Source organism: Sander vitreus, chromosome 4 (genome assembly GCF_031162955.1).
Source record: "Sander vitreus isolate 19-12246 chromosome 4, sanVit1, whole genome shotgun sequence".
NCBI lineage: Eukaryota > Metazoa > Chordata > Actinopteri > Perciformes > Percidae > Sander > Sander vitreus.
Window position 1 is genome coordinate 14,991,138 of NC_135858.1, and position 22,497 is coordinate 15,013,634.

Consider the following 22,497-nt stretch of genomic DNA (forward strand, 5'->3'; position numbering starts at 1 on the left):
AGGTGACACATTTCAAACAGGGTGTCACATGCAGCATCCATTAATCACGTAAAGGTCACAGATAACTACTGAGTGGATCCAAATCAGTGTGCACCTGTTATTGTTAGGCTGCAGTTGTGGTAAAGATGAAAAGCAATAATATTAAACATACTTGGATACCACTTTCTAATAAGGCTCCCTTTATAAAGGGCTCATGATCAGAAACTAATTAATCCGTTATGGTTACTAATGCTTTTAAATTATGAGTCATTAATAAGAACTCATTTTTGTTTACAAAGTTGTGAAAAATTCAGGCAGCTGTTTTTCATTTCTATTTGAAAATAATGCTGTAATAACTGCTTATCATGGCTTTCCCCCTTTCTGATAAGCCATCAAGTCGGTGGTTATAAATGTTAATAGATCATTAATAAAGGGCTTTAATCATCAAATCTGCATTTGTGTGTTCATAAGTAGTCAATACATAGATTATCTGGGATTTTCATATCTTGGCAACCCAAAAGTTGTTATTGAGCTATAACTGATCTATAAAGTATTTGTAAATTATTTTTAATAGGTTCAACCTGTAAACCCTTCAAAAAAAAATCCTATAAAAGACTAAATAAAATCCAGCAGGGCATTAACACCACTCTTGATGTTCACACTTTTGTTTAAATGTTCGAATCTTTCACAAGATTTGCACTATATAAATAAAAGACTTGCTGCTTCTAAATTCCCAGACCCATTTTAATGGCCACACTCAAACCATGCTGGACTAAAATATAAAACAGCAACTCTCTCTTTTAACTGTTACTAAATAATAGCCATTATTGATGAGAACTGATACTATTTCCTGTTTGAAATGTTATTAATAATAAAATCGAACTAAATGAGCTTCAATTTCGATCGTCAAAATCAAAAGTAGGACTGTGACGTATGGATTTTTTTCTCATACAGTTTTCATCACAGCCCCAAACCAAAGCAGGATCAGCGATTCTCCAAGTATTTTTGTTCTCCACCTCTGTTTACTTGCCAACTGAAGAAAAAAACAACACTGACCTAATAGACACAAAGCATAGCTTACTACAATGTAACTTACTTAACGTTAGCCTGCTAAAGACACAGTGTAGCTTACTGCTAACGTTAGCATGCAGCTAAAGACCCAGTGAAATTTACCGGGAACATTAGTATGCAGCTAAAGACACGCCATAACGTAGCTTATCGGAAGGCTGCAGCTGCACGTTTCCAGACACCATGGCCACTACCAGAGTCAGAGATGAAACCTAAAGTAACTGGTGGGGCAACATTTTGACTTACCATGTGGGCACTGACAGAACTTCATGGTGCATTCAAATGCAGCTCCTAAAGTCTGAGAAACTCAAGCTGTTAAAGTACCCTTCTGCCTTTTTGTGGCTCTTCTTTTTGTTGCTACGATTCAAGACGCCATATTCTAATAGCAATGGCATTGCTGAAAACATTTTTTAAATCATGACCTTAAAATCGAAAGTCAAATCTAATCGTGAATTTGAAGACACCCCTATTATTAATTTAATTTGTTTTCTGAGAAATTATACAAAATTGTTGAAGATATGTGGAATCAGCATCAATGAAATTATAATTATTTATAGGTTATCATATTCAAAATTCTCATGATCTTCAGAGAATGCCCCATAGGCCTACAGTACCTCCAAAATCAAACAATGGTTATGTATTGACATAAACCTAATCTAATTTATTAGAGCTGTAAATATAAAAGGGTCTATAAAAGCGACTCTAAGAGTAAGGCATGTTTGGCAATGTCTGCTCTAAAATGACAGAGGAGATTCTGGTGGTCATAGAGTATGTGAATGGAGCCTCAGCAATTAACAATGTCTCATCAAAGCAATATGTAATCCCTCAGCTCCCAACCACAACAGGTTTTCTATTTATCATCACCTTGTAGGTCGATATGACAAACTTATTATTTGCAAATCCAGCAGTTATGGAACAACATTTTAATTTATTTAGAGTCATGTTTCTGTCCACCTGATGAATGTAAGTGTACTAACTCTGTTTTTGGTCTCCACCAACACCTAAGGGAAATAGGAGTATCTGGCCCTTTACCTGCTAAATGCTCTACTATGTTCACGAGCTAGTCTCTAACTGTGTCTGTCAGTCGTTTAGTGCATGCTGAGCAGGTACTATAAAGTGGGTTTTTAGAGCCTTTTCTCTGCAAACAGCTGCCTGCTGCAGACGAAAAAGAGGCTGCGAGAGCGGTGAGAGTAAACTAAAACAGTAAAGTTGCGGCCGGACAGCTAAAAAATGAGCTGAACCTCACTATAGAGCCCTGTACAGGTTTATACGAGTGACCCCTTTCAAATTGTCACCTTGATTTTACGTTGCCATTTGATACACTGTTATAATAATACAAAAAAATGTATTATAGCCATTTTAAAAAACATCCATTCTGTGTACCAAATCTATATGATGGATATAATGAGACATGTCAGATAACCTAGGTAGGCAGACTAATTTTTGCTATAATGATGTTTATGTCTCTCCTGCCAAAGTCAAAGAAAATGTGTCCTTTCCACTGACTGACTGACTATGTTGCTCTCCTTAAACTGTTCCCTTTTCAAAATACCTACATTTCCCCACACACATACATCTCTCCAATTAGTTCTTTGTGAGCAAGCAGATTCTGAAATTTTAAGATCTAATAATAAATACTGTCTCTTTATCTATACATTGTATCTAAAGGGATGTACAGGGTGAATTTCAAAGTATTTTAGATTCTGAAATAATTTGTTTTTTTAAATTTTTGCTCCAGGGTCAAACAGAGATTAAACTAAATATCTATAAATATCTATTGCTACATTTTAGAGAATGCTTCCCATAAGATACATTGTCACTGTCTTTACTGGTAAGATCTGTAACTCTGTAAAAAAGTAAATTATCAGACCAACTCATTAACTTCTGATGTAAAATTATGTCATTCATTGTGTCGTGTAAGTTTTGTTTCAAGGCATCACCTCTTATGCCAATATGGTTAACATTGTCCTACCATAAAAAATGTGAATTTGTAAGTTAAAAGGCAGTCTGATAAATGCAACTGCATCACGAGGCGCTTGTACATCTGTCACACAGCTACACATTAATCCCACCCCTATGAAAAACTAATGACCAAATGATAGCTTTGACCCACAGAAGACCCTTTAAAAACTCTTTACAGTCACTTCTTATGTTAGTATCAAGCCTCTTTGGTAACACCAGCACTTAAGAAACAGCAAATGTTCAGCAAGACTTACTTTATATAAAGTTAAAGCATTTAAATGAATGGTTTTACCCAAGAAGTATTTCCTTTTCCACGTAATGCTTTTCATTACCGCAATACCACAACCTGATTACATGTTTTAGTTGCAATTTGCTCAAATAGCAGTGACAACAGTTCACTCCTACTGAGCTATTATTGTCAATGCTGTGAAAGTCCTACCTGCCAGAGTAGAACAGCATCGAAGCCTCAGCGTCACCTACATGTCCCAGCTGACAACAAAGAGCAGAAAACATAAATTTACTTCCCTCGCAGGCTGGTCAGTGAGTGAACGGCAACAGTGTTTGGGAAGAGGTGAAGAACAACTGGGCGAGGAGGCAGGGACGTGGCTCATCGTATCAACTTACCTGTCTGCATAGGATAATGGTTTCTTCTAGAATCGTCTTGAATTATTCACATATGGATGAGGTGGTGTGTGTCTGTGTGTGTGTGTGTGTGTGTGTGTGTGTGTGTGTGTGTGTGTGTGTGTGTGGGTGTGTGTGTGTTGCTGGTAATTGTGTTGCTGTGTTTGTCAAATAGGGTTGCAGCGATTTACCGTTTCACGGTATACCGTGGTATGAGAATTGACGGTTATCATACTGTGTACATTTGCTTATCTACAGTATTGAAAAACGCATTTTATTTAATTTGATTTTCCAAAGGGAACACTTTTAACACATACTTGCATTACGAAATGGTTTTAAGTTTCAATTATAATAATGTGTTTGTTCAACCAAAATAACCAGTTTTTATTCCTTTAAGGGTCATTGAATTGGCACATTCTTATAATGTAATTTAAGCATGGGCAAATGAGTCACACCTCAGGAAATATACTTCAGAAAGGAGCAATGATCATAATTATCCCCCTAACCAACACAGACTGGAAGACAACAGAATATTTGATTTACAAGAAACTGTGGCCTCAAAAGTGGCATTTTAGTTGAATCATCATTAACTGAATTACACTTAAAACATTTTATAGGCCAGTCCTTCACCGCCTGGACATTTTCTGGATCCATTTGCACCTCCCCTCTCCGCGATCACATATCCCAAGGAAAAGACGGAGGGGACATGAGATTCCCACTTCCTCCGCTTTCATGAAGAGTTGGTGGTCAAGCAGGCATTGTAGGATCTGGCGAACACGCTGTTTGTGTGTCTGCAGATCAGAACAAATACATTAAGCATCTCTCTCAGAACACCGTTAATAAAGGCTTGGGAAAAAAATGCACATGCATTGGTGAGGTCGAACGACATCACCAAATATTCATAGCAGCCACTTGGAGCATTGATAGCAGTTTTCCATTTGTCCCCCTCCCTAATCCTGACTTAGGTGATAGCATTCCTCAAATCCAATTTAGTAAACACCTTGGCTCCTGGCAACAATTTAAAAGCCGAGGATATCAGAGGGTGAGGGTAGTGATTTTTAACAGTGATCAACCATCGATAGTCTATGCAGGTGCGCAGGGACTTGTCCTTGCCTTGTCCTAGAAGAACCCTGCGCCCGCTGGGGAGGATGAAGGTCGGATTATCCCAGCCGCCAAAGATGCTTCCACGTAGTCTTTCATAGCCCGCATCTCAGGCTGGGAGAGGTAGTACAGTTTACCCTTGGGAGGAAAAGTGCCAGGGACCAAGTAAATTGCAAAGTCATATTGTCTATGTGGGGGAAACAATGTATCCTAGGCCTTATTAAATACTGACGTGACGTCCAATGCTGTATCCTCCCTACTCCAGCTGCTTGGCAAGGTGGATCAAATCCAGGCCCAGCTCTCTGGTGAGGCTGGTGTCCATTAAGTTAGCATAGGCACAATTATCCACCAACACTACCTGTGAACAGGAAACAGAGAGAGAAGACAGAGTTGCTTGGGGAAGAGGTCATGAGGGACATGTATCAATGCTGGCTCGGCTCACCAATGCCCTATCCGTCACTGGTGAGCTCTCTCTTCTACTGGGCAGGCGGCAAGGAGGGTCCAGCCTATGCACAGTATAGACTCCCAAAAGGGTGTCACTAACGCTCCTCCGGGGTCAGCCAAGTGCGTCCCAGCTGCATGGGTTCCTCCACCGCTCTTGAGCCGGCGTTGGAGCTGGCTGGTGGAGGAATGCACATGGAGGAACGCTGGAACCCTCTGGGCGACAAAGGAACCTCTGGAACCTGAAAGACGGGACACTGGGCCGTGATCTCTCCTTCTCTCTCCCAAGTAGATGTTTATTAATCTTTACGGACAGGGAAATCAGAGCGTCTAATTCAGCAGGCAGAGTCTATACAAAAAGGTGATCGATGCCAGCCACTCTCAGCCGGATGGACTCAAATGCATGACTCAACAGGCAACTCAGTTCATAAGATTTATTGTACAAAGTACAATTAAAGCAACAGTGTCCAAATCATCAAATAAGAATTATCCAAAAACAACATTCAAGGGTCCTAACTTACAAGAAACACGAGGAAGGAATGCTAGACAGTGTCACGGAGGTACAAAACAATCTGGCAACTAAGGCTAGTGAGAGGGGGGGTATATATACTAATGGAGGTGGGGAGACAATTAAACACAGGTGAAACACATTGGGGCGGGGCAGGTGATCACACAGGTGGGAAAGCAGACAAAGACTAGAGTGAAGCAACCTGAAATGAGACGTGTGAGTTTCAAAATAAAACAGGAAGTGACAAATATTGACTAGACAATGAAAGCATGTGACATGCGGTGCAATTTGCAAAGGCACATACTTTCCACTTTATTAGTAAATATATCTGAACCTCATTCTTGAGAAATGTTCTTTTTCTTCTAATTTTCACATGCTGTTTTCTCCTATTATTCTTGAACTGGTTTCCTCTGTACTGACGATTTCCTTACAAAGATGGCCATATGGTAGTGAGAATGGTGGAAATAACAGTTTCATGTTTCCGTGTTCGTTCACCTGGAATAGTCGATGTGCATGCATCTGTGTGTGTTTGTGTATTTGGGAGATTGTGTTCAAACTCTGCACCTCTATTCAAACACACTCAGTCTGTAATATAGGAAAGCGCAATGCAGCTCATTTTTACTGAAATGGAGTAAAAACACAAACAGAGGGTGCAGTGGCCCCCAGGGACCACAGATGCCATTTGGCTCAGCACAGCAGTTTACCCCCACCTTCGATATCTGCTTCTCAACTCGCTGTGCCACCAAACTCTCCCAACCAAAATAACCTTTATTCAAATACGGTAATGGAAAATCACTTTGCAGCTATTTGACAACATGAGTTTTTGACTTTTTTGCCTTTACGATACCAGATAAAGGCACATTATAATATTAATATCCCAGTAATTTATTTTCAATCCCTATGAAGATGTCTTGTCTTGTAATCCGTGCACATCAGACAAATAGCCTTTCATTTTTTACAAAGCAGGTATTTGGCTTTGAGCTCTGCTGTGGTGAAAGTCCTGTGTAAATGTTGTGTTTGGCCAACCTCTAAAGAGATTATGATGTGTTGACTCAATAAAAATGCACAACGTGTTTAGTTTACACATGCAATTCACTCAAACAGCTGTTATGTTTTTAGATCTCTTTGTAAATGCACTTAGCTTTTACTGTATGTGCTTTATCCCTCAGCCTCACCCTCTCCCTCCCTCACTCTCTTTCAGCAGCTCTTTTAAAATCAGATTGCAATGAGCGCTTCACTTATAGCTGTTCTCATATCATCACTCTCATTCAGCATTTCTGTATCTTCACTTACTGAAATCCTTTTTTTTCAATCATACAGTGGTAGTGAAGGTTTGGGATGTTTGAAACAAGTTTGAATATTAGCATGTGCGACTTGATGTCTGATTTCCTGGCCTTACCAAGCATATAAAACCTGGTTAGCAGGCACTGATGCAAAAGCATTGATGCAACAATCAGTGCTTTTGCATGTTTATGAGTGTGTGTGTGTGTGTGTGTGTGTGTGTGTGTGTGTGTGTGTGTGTGTGTGTGTGTGTGTGTGTGTGTGTGTGTGTGTGTGTGTGTGTTGGTGGAGCTGCTTGAAGGAGAGCAGTAGTGATGGAGCCCGAATGCCCTGCAGCACAACTGTTCTCCCAGTGCATCGTCAACTTCACTGCTGAGCCCACAACACACGCTCAGCCTTAACCCCTGCTCGCTCACTCTCTCTGAATCTTCCTTTCTCTCTTTATTCCTCTTCTCTTGCACCCTCTCTGCTTATCTAAAGCACGCCATGTGAATCTTTATATCTCTCATCTTCAAATAGTTCCTTTATCCACTTTGCTTTGATTGCCTCACTTATTCACCGATTCCATCTCTATACCATGGCCATGTCTTAGTCCTTTTCACTTATTTTTTTATTTCTACGTGTGCCTTCAACTGAACCCTGACCCCTACTTTCAGGATGATCACCCAGTCCAGCTGCGAACAGCTGTATGACTTAATGCTCTAATTCAATTATAAGTCCTATGCTCTTGTCTCATGCACTGTTAGGGGGTGGGGCCTTTGGGTGACAGACAGCTCTCAGATAGAAGGGCAAGCACTATGTCATCATGGTGACTGCAGAGCGATTTAAGGAAATGGAGTGATAAGAGCAGAGTGGAAGAGGCTCAAGCCTGAAGGACCAACTGGCATTAAAGCAATGTACCAAGATTCATAGATGTGTGGGTAAGAATCTTGTGAGAATATCACTGAGTTTATTTGTGTGTGTACGTGTGCACATGTCAGCAAGCCTGAGTGCATGTGCACATATGTAAAGCCTGTATATGTATACATGCATTTGTGCTGCTTCTTAAATCCCATATTAATCATTCAAGCCCAACAAAGCTGAGTACATTTTTGTTTACTTGAGCTCTGCATTGTGTTGGAATAGCCACACACATGTTCTGTGTTATATTAAGGCATTGTTTCAAAATTGGTTGCTTTGCTTCTCTTTTCCTGCCAGAGAGATTTAAAAATAGAAACATTCATGCTCTGTGAATGTACTTTCCCTCCAGGAAGTGTGCAGTTGTGAGCGTCGGACATTGGCTGCACACCATCACGTGGCACCTTCTTCCCAAGCTGCCATTGGCTGGCACCTGTGGGGCTCTGTGAGGAAAAGCTTTTCTGACAGGACCCAGGAGCCCAGAGGAGTTGCTGGAAACTGGGAGAAGGACAATGTCGGTGGAACCAGGAGAGCAGTGGGGGGACTCAAGAAATGGGATCACCATGACTGTGAGAGCGGAGATGCTGGGATGTGACCTCCCAGACGCAGCAAAGGGCAGGAATCCACAGAGATGATCACATGGCTGAAGAGGTGCAGAGGAAAATGAATGAGGGGCAGGAGAGGACGATGGTTTGCAGCAATGACACTCAGAGAGCATGTGTCACCATCATATAAGCTCAGCTGACACTTAGATTTCATACTGTTACCAAAAACTTTACATCTCTCCACATTTGGTTTCTTTGTATTAGGTGATGGTTGAAAATACATTTCTCATTGCCGTTTTACCTCAGTATTGATTCAGTATTTGTTAATTTCATCATAACTAATTAATTTAAAAAGTCCTCTCTGTTGAATATATGTTGTGATTCTAATGTTTTTTTTTATTTCTGTTATTGGCTAATAAAGTGGATGGAACTATCCTATGAACTATCATTTATAGAAGCTATAACCCTACATTTATGGGGAGACAGTGTCCTCTGGTGTTTAATGTTAGGAATACAAGTGGCCTGTAATGAAAGGCTGTTCAAAATGGAGTAATGAAACACAACAAATATTCATGCGACACATGCAGGATTGTGTCTAGCGGATGTGTCTACATTTTCATGACAAGCAAGTATTGTTTAATTGATTCTATTGTTTACATTGTTAATTGATTCTATTACAATTGGTTATTAATTGATTGTTATTTCTATTGTTTAATTGATTCTATTACAGCTGTAATCAAATAGATAGGCCCCAAAAAACGCACACACACACACACGCACGTGCACGGGCACGCACACACACACACACACACACACACACACACACACACACACACACACACACACACACACACACACACACACACACACCAACCCAGTCTCATGGCAGTTCGTGAAATGCTCAAGTAATTTAACCTATTGATTTGTGTACACTTTGTTTTGCCTTGTCACAGAAAAATACTAGGCCTATATAAAAAACCTACAGTTGAGTGTTTAGAAATACAGCCTAATGGCTTGTTTGACTAATTTGCATTTGTTTTGACTTGTAATGTTGTGAAAAACAAAACATTTACAAAGAGAAGCATTTTTTATTTAATTTTCTATGCATTGTTATTTAAAAACGCAATTTTCTAATTTTGCGGTTGATGAATGTTAATATCAAAGACTAAAAGGAAAAAACATGAGCATATTTATGTGTGGGACTTTGTTTGATTTCACATCACACTGCATTATTAGTTGTTTTAAATTAATGACGTTTTTGAAATAACAATTTATGGTAGGCCTAACATATTCATTATTATATTCAGAAGATGATCCTCATATCAATCACCGTGGTTGCAGCTTGTAGCCAACCTTTGTAGCCTTTACTGAGACTACCTTTTCAAAATTAAGAAGGGACTAGTTTTAGGACGCATTTTCAGGATTGTTGCCGAGGTTTTTGTTCACAGGGTAAGATGTATATAGCTTTGTATGGGTATGTGTGCATATACAAGATGTGTTTTGGCATTTTTGGCACAGTTCTACCTCAGCCTATACTGCACACAGACACAAGTACTTTTGCATATTCTGCTGAAATAGAGACTTCTGTGCAGTGGTGCAATGCCAACAATCTCATTCAACCATTTCACAAACTGAGGAAAGGGTCGTGACATGGGTCAGAGGGTATCAGAGGTCATAAATGATGAACCAATTAATCGGCTCTGCTCCTATAGGCACCTTGGTGTTTATATGGACAACACCTTTGGCTGGAAGGCCCATGTTGAAAGTGTGTGTTATCATTTAGAGCAGACACTCACAGACAGACACTGAATCAGAGGGTTTATGTTGTACAAAGCTGCATTATAGAGCATATTCATATGTCAGAAAGCATGGCAGCATCTAAAAACGTCTAATTTAAAGCTTGCTTGTCAGGTGACTGTCATGAAGGTTGTGGAGAGGAATAGAAACCAGTCTCTCCAGGCAAGCACAGAAAATATGGTCTGATCTATCTTTATTCTCCATGCCAAGTATGAGCTCTCATCCTCTGGCAGAAGATATAGGGTACCCCAATGTAAACTAAATATTTCTTTTTTTTTTAGGCATTTTAAGCCTTTATTTATAGAGGACAGCTGAAAACATGAAAGGGGAGAGAGCGGTGGAATGACATGCATGACGGGTGCTTGCTCTACCAGGTGAGCTACCCAGGCGCCCAATTAAACATTTCTAAACTATAGGCCTAATTTGGACTTACCTCAATTAAAACTTTAAATAATGTTGCTTGAGGCTGCAGGGCTTGTGCAATAGCTTCATGATATAATGCATATAGGGTTGTGTGTAGGTTGCTCTTGTCACTGTTTGTGAAAGATGTGCAATAGATTGTGGCTGTGTGATGGGCTTCAGTCTGGCTACATATCACTTTGTTTATGTTGTTTTTTATTGTAAGTATATGTCAGTTGTATAATAAAACAATGTCAAGTGCTATGTGTGAAACATTTGAACTCAAGGCAAATATCCCTCTGGGGACAATAAAGGAGGCTATTGCCAGCAAAGTGGTCTCCATGATATGTACAAATTAAAACGTTGTCGTAGGACTATAGCAAACACATCATTGGAAAGGTCTCAACCTCGACAGTAACATATGTTAGTCTGATACATTACTCCTGCTTTGAAATATTGACCTCTGAACCTTGAACCCAGTACATGTTTGAAGGCTTATCATTTAGCAACAGAAGGTGCTACACACATAGGACCAGCTGTTATAGAAAGCTCTGGACCTCAGCTGTCATGTAGATATAGTCACCAAAATGTACCCACTGTAAACACTGTCATATATGGTAATAAGCTATTTTCACCTATTTAACGATTTGGTTTTTAAAATCTGATGACACCAGTGTGTTCCCCATCCCAAAAAAACCCAGGGTATATCCAAAATTCTACACTGCCAACTTCTACTTATGAGAAATATACCAATATATTTAAAAACCACAACTTCCACTAGAGACGCGCCACAGAACCTGTTAAAAAGCTAGTGTACTTGTAGTTCTTCCGATGTGGGTGGACTTGTTCGGCTTCTGTTTTTCTGCTGTCTATCGTGAATGGCTTCATTCCATTTCAGATTGTTGCCGCCCACCGGCTGGCCAAGCAAACAGTACATGAGACAAATACATGAAACTGTATTATTGTTATCTTTACACATTTTTTACTTTACCAAAAGGTCCTCGGAAAAAACCCCAATGTAACCAGTTTTCATGTGGGTCATATTTTATTAATTCTCTTCAAATGGCGTGTTAGACTCAGCAGCTGACCAACGGAAACAGGTCAAATGTAGCATCAAAGATTATCCTCTAGATGGCAGGCCAACTCTCTCCATACTGATAACCCTGTTAGATATTTTGTGCATGTGCAAAGGCTGCAAACCAAAAGCAAACTGCTAAAAGAATATTCACTTATTTTTCAAAATGTTTTTAATGGTGAACGGAAATGTTCAACCTCATTTGTGTAAGTAAAAACAAGACCTGAGATTGTATTAAAACTTAATTTCACACAATATAGCTTGTAGCAAAGAACATTTATTGTGGTAAATTGCAGAAAAGGGTAAATGTGTACTGTGTATTTGTTGTAGCATGATGTCACTGTCTATTTGTAGGCCTACAATTACAAACTGTGAATAAGTCTAGATTTTAGAGAAAGGAAAAAATATTTCATTTCATTTTCATGGCAGTAGCTCTTATAGTGTAAAGTTCTCTGTACTGTACATTTTACTCATATAAGGTGAATATAAATATAATGTAAGTATGTCTCTCACATTCTTTCTTTTGTTCTGTCTTTTCCTGTTTTCTTTCTTTCGAATTCTCCATTTGTCACTCACAGCCATCATTTTTATTTTCTGTTAAATTTCTAACAAAAGCACATTAGGTGCTGTTCAAACATAGGCTTTGGCAATAAAAATGGAGTGTTTGGTGTGAGTAAATAACAGCCAGTTGATGATGGGCGAGAGTTGGGGTACACCCTGGACAGGTCACCATTCAATGTCAGGGCTGACACCATTCACGCTCACATTCACACCTACCATCAAGATCTGAATCATTGGTTTTGACGGTAAAGCCAAAGTGAATCAGGCTGAGATGCCTGAAATGCCCTCCCTATTCCTCCCCATTCAGCCCCTCCTTACACACACACACACACACACACACACACACACACACACACACACACACACACACACACACACACACACACACACACACACTAATGCACATCTAGCTGTGACACACCTCCACCATCCAGTCACACAGTAGCCAATGAAATGAGGGCTATTTGATTTTAGCAGTAACACCCAGCTCACATCACTGGATTTCCCCGCCTTCCCTCCTGTCTGTGTGTGTGTGTGTGTGTGTGTGTGTGTGTGTGTGTGTGTGTGTGTGTGTGTGTGTGTGTGTCTATGTGCAGTGTGTCCTTGTGCATCTATGTGTCTGCACGCCTGACAGGATAAATCCAGCTTCTCTTCCATTTTCTCTCTCTTTCTCTCTGAGTCTCTCATTCTCTCTCTCACACTCACACACACACACACACACACACACAGACACACACACAGGTGCTGTTCTTTGCCAACCCTCACTCTCACACACTCACATTCAGAACACACAAACTCAACAGAGGATTGTAGTTAGTCCACTTTTCTGGTGCTGAGGAACTTGACATTTTGCCTTCATGGAGGATTACCACAAACCTGACCAGCAGACAGTGCAGGCGCTGAGGAACATTGCCAATCGCCTCCGAATCAACTCCATCAAAGCAACAACTGCAGCGGGCAGCGGGTGAGTTACCTCCACTGACTCTCAGACATGATCTTAATACTGTGAATTCAATGTAAACATGCAAAATGTGTGTGTAAACCATCATTCAAACTTAATATTTATTTGCAGCATGCATAGATGAGCACCAACAGTCACATCTACTGAACTAGACATGTGCATATACAGTTGCACACACAGACATGCAAGTGAAGGGCCAAAGGAACAGCATGTCCTGCCTTTGTTCTCTTCTTTTGAGCCATTGGCAGAACAATTTGAATCTCTCAATCTCTTATGAATTCAATTAATGAAACAAAATCTCTTTCAAAATATCTCTATGTACATTACACAATTTCTCTACAATTCTGCTTTATAGAACATTTTTCCTAAATAAAATATATACTATGTTGCAGAAATGTCACTGCATCAATTTATCATTTTGAGTGAAGAGTATAACATACACAACTGTAAGACACCTCACAGCTGACTTGAAGTTTAGATGTTTGGATTTTCATATTCTGGAGAAGGACAGAAATGTATTTGGTCTTTTTCAAAATTTCGAAATCTTATATTTACTTTGCTTGCAGGCTGAATATTGTATTTCATTTCTGACATTGAAAAGGTAAAATTCACCTATTAGACTACCATGTGCAATGCTGGGTGGATTGTAAATTGCAAATATACTTGAGAATTGCATGGTTGCTGCAAGAAAAGGGCTTTAGAAGTGTTATTGATAAACTGAAATTGTGCATATCATGTCATAGCTACGCATGTTAATGATTGCTGTTGCAATTCTCACTGTTTGAACAGCTATGTGAAGCCCAACATTGTGTGCATATTTGAAGAATCAAGAGCGTTATCGTGTTGGAGCCCATCTCCTCACTCCACAGTTCTGCACTGTCTAACTGATGGGAACAAAGAGAAACACTGAATAATATTTCACAAGATAATCTGAGCCACATAAGTATTGATGACTAATGGCTATTTAAATGCCAAATAAATTTTGCGTGTGTTATATTGGTACATTATTGAGTGAAATAGTCCACCTTTATATGTGGGAAAGGCCAATAACCAGCCATTGATATTAACGCGCCAAAATACTTGCACTACTAGCACTGGATGGAGCACTTAGTAATTAAGTGTTGGTGGGTGGTTTAATAAAATGGCTCTTTGCAAATATTGTTAATATAAGCAAAACAATCTAATGTTGATGGTATGATTGCATTTACAACCAATTCTCTATCTAATCTGTCCGAGGGCCTTTGAATGAAGTATACAGCATGCTGTCCCTAGGGGTCTGTCTTTTGCTCTATTAGCACCACAAATGGTCTTTATACAGTGTATTTAATTCATTTCCAATATAGTTACTGGTTCAACATGCAACTATTTGGGGTTTTCCAAGGCTCTGTGACATTTTAAAATAAAAGCAGTTATTTGGTCTATTAACTGCACTTTGCTTTTGTTTAGTCACTGATTCCAAACAAACCCACCCACATGATTTCACAACTTGATTACCTGGGCTACATCTATAGTTACAACTCTGCATGCTGCCTGGCATATGGGTAACAGCACCGTCTCCTCTGTCGTACAGACATCCCACATCATGCTGCAGTGTGGCAGAAATCATGTCTGTGCTTTACTTCCACACCATGAAGTACCGCCCTGAAGACCCAAGGAACTTCAACAGTGACCGCTTCATCCTGTCCAAGGTGAGAGTCTTCCCGATCTGAACAGGTGTCTAAATGCTGTACATATTTTTTCTCTTTTCCTTGAATGACTTCAGTGTCGTTTGACAAAAGATAACGTTTGTGATTGTTTTTTAATCCGCAGGGTCACGCTGCTCCGGCCCTGTACTCCATGTGGGTTGAAACGGGCTTCCTAAAGGACAGTGAACTGCTCAATTTGTGCCAGGTTGACTCTTCCCTAGAGGGCCACCCAACCCCTGTAAGCTGCCACTTACTTTACCACACCTTAGGAATCATCTAATGGAGCTCAAACAGTGTACCAGCTGTTTTTAAGTCTTTGTCTGTGTGTGTTGTGTGCATTTCAGAAACAGCAAATTGTGGATGTAGCCACTGGCTCCTTGGGGCAGGGTCTTGGTGTGGCCTGTGGAATGGCTTACACTGGGAAATACTTTGACAAGTCTAGGTAATCTTTCATACATGTGGGCACACATACACACACACACACACACACACACACACACACACACACACACACACACACACACACACACACACACACACACACACACACACACACACACACACACACACACACACACAATAAAGAAATGACTCTGGTTTGACCATTTTAGTTACTTTATATGCATTTAGTTTTTCTTGTTAATTTGCATTTTAGATTTCTTGCATGCATTTAAAAAGCCCTTGCCTTGTGTAAATGAACACTGACTCAACATCATGTTTTGATGTTATAGACATTTTGAGGTTTTCTTAATTTGCATCATAATTCTTTCGAATGTTCAGTGATAAGGATTTTCCAATTTTGTGGGCGTGTGCTGCCGCTACATGCTCTGCTCTCACGATTCTTCTGCTCTGATAATCACACGCCCAGCAGCCATATCTCACTTATTTTTTTACCATCCAAGCTGGAATCACAAACGGAATAAATGTTTTCTCATTGTTTTATTCTTTGTAATGGTGGCAAGAAAAACATTGAATTAAACACCTACTGTATATAGAGTAAAAGGTTGAGCCATCTGATAATATTTGACCCATATGACACACTTTACTTATATTACCAATTTTTATTATAAAATAATGATGATAATTTGTACCGTTTAAATACTCTGTGGGATTCTTATGGGAGACATGTTTCAGAGGCAGGTGTGAAACTCAGCAGCCACACCTTAACGGGCCTCAGGAAGCTTTTATCATGTGACAGCTGGTTACCCACCTAACTGTCATATGATGGAAAAATAATCATGACTGGCTCGAAAACTGTCAGAGAACATTTTTGTGAGATTTGCACTGCCCCACCCTCATCTGGACGTACACCACACACACAGATATACACACACACACACACACACACACACACACACACACACACACACACACACACACACACACACACACACACACACACACACACACACACACACACACACACACACACACACACAATCGCATAATCTCCCCCTGTTCTCCAACTCAGTTATCGTGTGTTCTGCCTGATGGGGGATGGTGAGATGTCAGAGGGTGCTGTTTGGGAGGCCATGTCGTTCGCCTCCTACTACCAGCTTGACAACCTGGTGGCCATCATGGACATCAACCGTCTGGGCCAAAGTGATTCGGCACCCCTGCAGCATCACGTAGAGAAATACCAGAAACGATGTGAAGCTTTCGGGTAAAAGTGAAATTTCATATTGCAGTCGAGGCTGATTGTGTCAATGTTTATGCAGTGTTGGAAGATTATGATGAAGGTGGTGGTAATACAAGTAGCATTATCTGATGTCTATCCATAACTAGTGCATTTAGTGCAACACTGTCCTTGTGTGTCCATGCCATCTGTGTCCTAACGTGTGGCTTTGATTTGTCTGTGTGTGTGTGTGTGTGTGTGTGTGTGTGTGTGTGTGTGTGTGTGTGTGTGTGTGTGTGTGTGTGTGTGTAGCTGGCACGCCATCATTGTGGATGGACACAGTGTGGAGGAACTTTGCAAGGCTCTGAGCCAACCACGTCATCAGCCCACTGCCATCATTGCTAAAACCATTAAGGGCAAAGGCATTCCAGGTAACGCTCACTGTCCACTCCTCATCTGCAAATGCATTGCTCTCACTCTTGTGAATATTACATAACAAACCTAAGTGTGTAACCCTTCCACCAAACAGTGTTTAAATCTACCAATGTGATGCTGTATGTATGTGGTTTCAGCTGCAGAGGATAAGCTGGGGTGGCATGCCAAACCTCTGCCCAAAGACATGGCCGAGATGGTTATGAAGGATCTGCAGAGCCGCATCATGAACAGCAGCAAGCACCTGTACCCTCCTGCTCCTATCGAGGACTCCCCACCAGTCAGCCTGAGGAACATCAGGATGCCGAGTGCACCCAGCTACAAGACTGGTGAAAAGGTTTGTCATCTCCATATAGGAACAGTATGTTCACACAGTGTTTAATGAAACCAGAGAGGGGAATTATTAAATTCTTTATGAAGATGAGCCAACAATCTTTGTCAATGATTGATTTGTTTGGTATCCCATCTTTATAGATTGCCACACGGAAGGCATATGGGATGGCGTTGGCCAAGTTAGGCCGCTACAATGAACGTGTGGTGGCCCTTGATGGAGACACCAACAACCTCACCTACTCAGACATCTTCAAGAATGAGCATCCCAACCGTTTTGTGGAGTGCTACATCGCTCAGCAGAACATGGTATGATCCCTCATGAATCTACAGAATTAAGAATACTTCACAAAGATATTTTTTAAGACGTATATATTTATTAACATAGCCATTATTTTATTAACAAAGCCATCTATATTCTGTGTATGATATTTTTGGTCTAATGCTCTCTCTTTTATTTTTTTAAAAGCTTATTAGCATTATTTTGCTGAGTAAATTGCTCTTATTTAGCTCTGATTGGATATGAGTAGGGCCTTATAGCTCACGCCTGTGTTATTTAATTATACATGACTTGTCTATCCATAATGTAAGGATAGGTAAAGACGGACCCATTTTGCCTTCTTATGACCAATGTGGCTGCTGCTGACACCCCCTTCTTCTGCTCCTGTCATTATTTCATCTGAGATTAAATTAATAATTTGGAGAGAGGCGATCAGACATTAATTCTTTGTGCTGTCATGGCTCCAGCAGCAGCCAACTCCAACGTAGGTTAGGCATGTGTGATGATAAGCAGTCATGACAAGTGTAGTCAGATGTAAAATATTAATCAGTGCAGAGGGTGGAACCATCTGGCTGAATGCATGAGAAACGTTGAATGGCAAAACGTCTGTGGCTTTTAGAAATGAGATGAAAACCCATTGCATTTCAAATATTAAACACTTAATGAATGACAATTAATGAACGACTTGATTTGTTAAAGACACAGATAAATGTACTTTTATTGTATTATTAATGGCATCCTTTTCTAGGTTTGGATGAAACAACTGCTAGCTTAAGTACCCTTAAATAAGTGGTTTTCTTTCTTTGATTGTATCTCTAAGAATTTATCTTACATCACAATTGCACTTTCACAGATGCTTAGTTGTTGCTTTTGACAAAGCAAGGAATAAGTTGTGGGATTGGGGAGAGTTTTGGAGATAGGACAAAGGAAATTATTTGGAAGAGGAGGTATGCCACTGATTCCACACATATGGTAAAATAAGCTCCGGAGCTTTGGAGAAAACTCTTATCATTGACTCTCGACTTAACATGGTCTTCTGTTGAAAGAGGCTTTCAAATATGGTTTGTGCTGCAGATATTTGACCCTCTGGGTGATCTTTTTGGGATCAAGCACATGTGACCTGTGGAATCTCTTGTGCTGTTGTATAGGTACTAAGATGCAATACATTCCTTTCCCAGGTCAGTGTTGCCATGGGATGTGCTGCCCGTGAGCGGAACGTTGTGTTTGCTAGCACTCTCGCTTCCTTTTTCACCCGTGCCTACGACCAGCTCCGCATGGCAGCCATATCAGAAAGCAACATCAACCTGTGTGGCTCCCACTGCGGCCTGTCCACCGGTTAGTAAACTGATGCTGATGAGCCAGGCACACCACAACCCCTCTCACACCCCTACCTCACTCACACTTTCACAAAAAACACCTTTATTCCCTTCACACTGAAGCCAGACATTTCACAACACCCATTTTATCAGACTGTATTGTATCCCTAATGGTGGTAAATGTATAAAACAATGATCTGTGTGTTTGTGAGTGTACATTTGTTTCAATCATTTCTCACTTTCCCTCTAATTCTGTGTTTTCCTTGCTGTATTTACCTCCATTGGCCTTACAGCTAGTACTCAACCCTCCCCTTTTTCTCCCTTCCTGTCTGCCCTGGAAGCTGTCAACAGGGAACCAGGTGTCCCTCTGTTAGTACAGGTATACTGCATGCAAAGCCTGGCTTTATGTCTCTGGATCTGCATGCATCAGCTCACCTGACCTGTTTATAACTTTTGAGGACGTACTGAATGTTGGACATATGAAATCAACTATAAATGTACATATTGCAGGAGAGGAAGGCCCCTCTGTGATGGGTCTAGAGGACGTGGCTATGTTCAGGGCCCTTCCCGCATCGACTATTTTCTATCCCTGTGACGGTGTGTCTACAGAGAAGGCTGTGGAACTGGCTGCAACCACAAAGGTACAGACAACCTAAATGCAGTGTTCTTGCTTCCCTACAGTATCTGTGGCACAATTATTTATTGACAAAACAGCCTATTTGTCATCAAAAATGTCCCAGAGCTGACTGTCATGTTTCCCTTCAAAAAGGGTGTTTGCTACATCCGAACCAGCCGCCAAGACAGTTCCATTATCTATAACAGCAGCGAGGACTTCCATGTTGGACAGGCTAAGGTGAGACTGTCTTTGTCCTCACATAGCTGTTATGATAATTATGAAAATAAAATAAACTAACTACAAAATGAACATACCCAGCACTGTCAACACTTTAACCTGAAACAGAAAATAATACCATTCTCTTTGCCAGGTGGTGTACCAGAGCAAGGAGGACCAGGTGACTGTGGTGGCAGCTGGAGTGACTTTGCATGAGGCCCTGGCTGCAGCTGAACATTTAAAGAAAGGTACAGTACATGAAATACTTATTTTGATCATAAGAAGATACAATATACTGTATACCACATCACATCTGACATATCCAACAGATGAACATGCTTTTTAATCAAATATAGTATGACCATATTTGACGAAAATAGTTTATCAGAATTATCCCAGAATATTATATTTGTTTGAATAAATTACATTCGGGCATTCTACCCTTTTTTTTTTCTTTTTTCTTTTTTTTTATTGCTTTTGCATACAAAGATAGTGTTTGCTTGCAGTGGATACATTTCTATATCTATAGTAAATACATTTGTGATTTCAACTTTGTCACTGTGCTATTTTATACATGCATTGTTGTGTTATTAATCGTCAGTTAATGATTAAAAGAAGGATTTACAAGGACAACCCGGCCTTAGAACCACTATATGAATTGCATGTCTCAGTTGCAGCGATGTCATTAACAGATTCACGTTATATGTCATATCCCTCAACAAAATTTCCAGAGAGGATCTCTGTCAGGGTTATTGACCCCTTCACAATCAAACCACTGGATGTCAAAACCATCATGGACCACACACGTGCCACCAGGGGACGACTCCTCACTGTGGAAGACCACTACTATGAAGGTCGGTTTCCATGAAAGTTTCTCATACTGTGGAGCTTCTGCATATTGTATGACCACCATCACCACAAGTTCGTCAGCATTATGCAGCTGAGGCCTTGTCATTGGTTCGTATCCTCGGATGTGTTGTGGTAGCATGTTTCCATTGGTTCAGCGACAGAGACGCCATGTGGTGACATTTGCTTATTGGCTGAGAGGAGGCTGACTGTGTGTGTGCCCTTATTGCAGGCAATGTATTGGTATTGCGGTGCGTCAGTTTTGTAAGTACGAAAGCCGGCAGAGAGGCAGAGTGCTGTCAGATTTCCTTAACTGAGCATGTGCCCATGGGGCTCTGTGTGACCTAGATAGCACAGACAGCCATGCCCTGTGTCTGTTAAGAGAAAGGGGATGGGTGAAGGCATGCACTTGACTAGACAAAGGATTATTGGCATCAGTGTGATGTCTGGTTGTATTCATTTTACATCTGGACCATATGTTGTATAGTAGTCAAGGGGAGATGTTTAGATTTAGCTTGGTTGTTATATTTTCTTGCCCTCTCTATTTACTGTACATGTGATGCAATTCTGCTCATACACAGCTTCATTTTTTGCTGTCAATGAGGCTCCAAAGCATTTGAGGTGATTGGGTGTCCCCCATCTTTCAAGGAGGATCTGTCTTCCTTCTACATCTCTCTCATGTGATGAATTGCTGTTACACAGGTGGTCTTGGGGAGGCAGTGTCCTCAGCAATGGTCAATGAGTCTGGCTTCAATCTGCATCGTCTGGCTGTGTCCCACATCCCCCGCAGTGGCAAACCACACGAGCTGCTCAAGATCTATGGCATTGACCGTGAAGCCATCACCCAGGCCGTCCGCAAAATGCTCAGCAGTTCTACCAACGCCAAGTAACTTTCTTTCTGCCCTACCCACCTATCTGATTACACCCCTGCAGATGATGATAAACAGTCAAGTATGTTTTTGATTCACATGACACCCAGCTTTTTAAATTCCTTCACTGTGAATGCCCCTAAGTGTGTACTGAAGTAATGTGATTTTGTGCTGTACACTTTGAAGTAGAGTTCCACATTTCCCTTTCTTTCATGCATCCATCATGTCACAGAAAAGAACAGAGATACACAAATTCAAACACACATATCCTCACTCCTAAACTTAGCATTGTCATAGCTCTAGTCCAGTATTCAAAATGTGGCCATAACTGACTTTGTAATTGATGGATGCTCACCATACAAAACAATTCATTATTACATGTTCAACAGGAGTACTAAGTAATGCTCTCATGTGTTTTTTTAAATGCTTGTTGATGAACTTCAACTGGAAATGTTTTTATATTGTTCTTATGTAGCTCTTGGGTGGGGCATAGTTTTAAAGTAGTTTATCATGACAGTAGTGTCAGAAACATGGTAATTGAGTTGTTGTTTGTAGAAAGTAGTAGAGAAAAAAATCAAACAAATGTAGGTAGTTCATTAAGAGCAGTCACTCAGAACCACAAATCACATCTTCAGATAATTAAAACTCATGTGGTTTTAAAAGTTGTATAATTTCTCTTCAGCACTGTATTTTGTTGTTGTTGTTGATTTTAAAGTTACCATCAACCTACGCACCTCAATGTTCATTTGCTGCAATTGGACCATATCAGCAGTGTGGAGATAATCATTATTTGGTCAGTGTTATCTTTTTTACATAAGGTGGAGGGCTGAAGGCTGAAGGTGCTGATGGAGAATATGGCTAGCTGTGACTATGAAGGTAGAGTTACATCTGACTTGTAAACCCAAGAAACATCACTTTCTTTGTTACTTGAAATTTTGTATGTACCTGACTTTCATGTAATAAAGCCCACTGCATTTGACTTTGAGCATTTACAATAGTTTTTCTTTTTCCCTGTAAGTATATTTGTGATGTGTGTGTTGATGTGTGTAGTTCAAGCAGTATACAGGAACCTGTACTTGAACTTTTAATTCAAGCA

General features: G+C 40.4%; 1 protein-coding gene and 1 long non-coding RNA gene across 2 annotated transcripts; both read left to right on the top strand.

Moving 5' to 3' along the window:
* Positions 1-7,794: 7,794 nt before the first annotated feature.
* On the top strand, positions 7,795-8,837 carry LOC144516248 (uncharacterized). The gene is made up of 2 exons (XR_013501825.1): positions 7,795-7,881; positions 8,211-8,837. It is a non-coding gene; the product is annotated as an uncharacterized LOC144516248 (long non-coding RNA).
* Positions 8,838-12,809: 3,972 nt separating this feature from the next.
* On the top strand, positions 12,810-22,363 carry LOC144516249 (transketolase-like). Its single transcript, XM_078247454.1, has 14 exons — positions 12,810-13,199; positions 14,767-14,884; positions 15,006-15,119; positions 15,226-15,323; positions 16,353-16,544; positions 16,809-16,927; positions 17,069-17,265; positions 17,403-17,567; positions 18,717-18,873; positions 19,365-19,495; positions 19,624-19,707; positions 19,841-19,934; positions 20,418-20,540; positions 21,235-22,363. The coding sequence occupies exons 1-14, from the start codon at positions 13,093-13,095 to the stop codon at positions 21,420-21,422; spliced, it is 1,887 nt and encodes a 628-aa protein (XP_078103580.1). The 5' UTR covers positions 12,810-13,092; the 3' UTR covers positions 21,423-22,363.
* The last annotated feature ends 134 nt before the right edge of the window (positions 22,364-22,497 follow it).

Excerpts from the sequence above, each read along its gene's own strand:
- LOC144516249 (XM_078247454.1), top strand. The coding sequence starts at position 13,093 with ATGGAGGATTACCACAAACCTGACCAGCAGACAGTGCAGGCGCTGAGG. Across the intron at positions 17,568-18,716 it reads ACATCGCTCAGCAGAACATG|GTCAGTGTTGCCATGGGATG; the intron begins GTATGATCCCTC and ends TTCCTTTCCCAG. Across the intron at positions 19,708-19,840 it reads TCCATGTTGGACAGGCTAAG|GTGGTGTACCAGAGCAAGGA; the intron begins GTGAGACTGTCT and ends TCTCTTTGCCAG.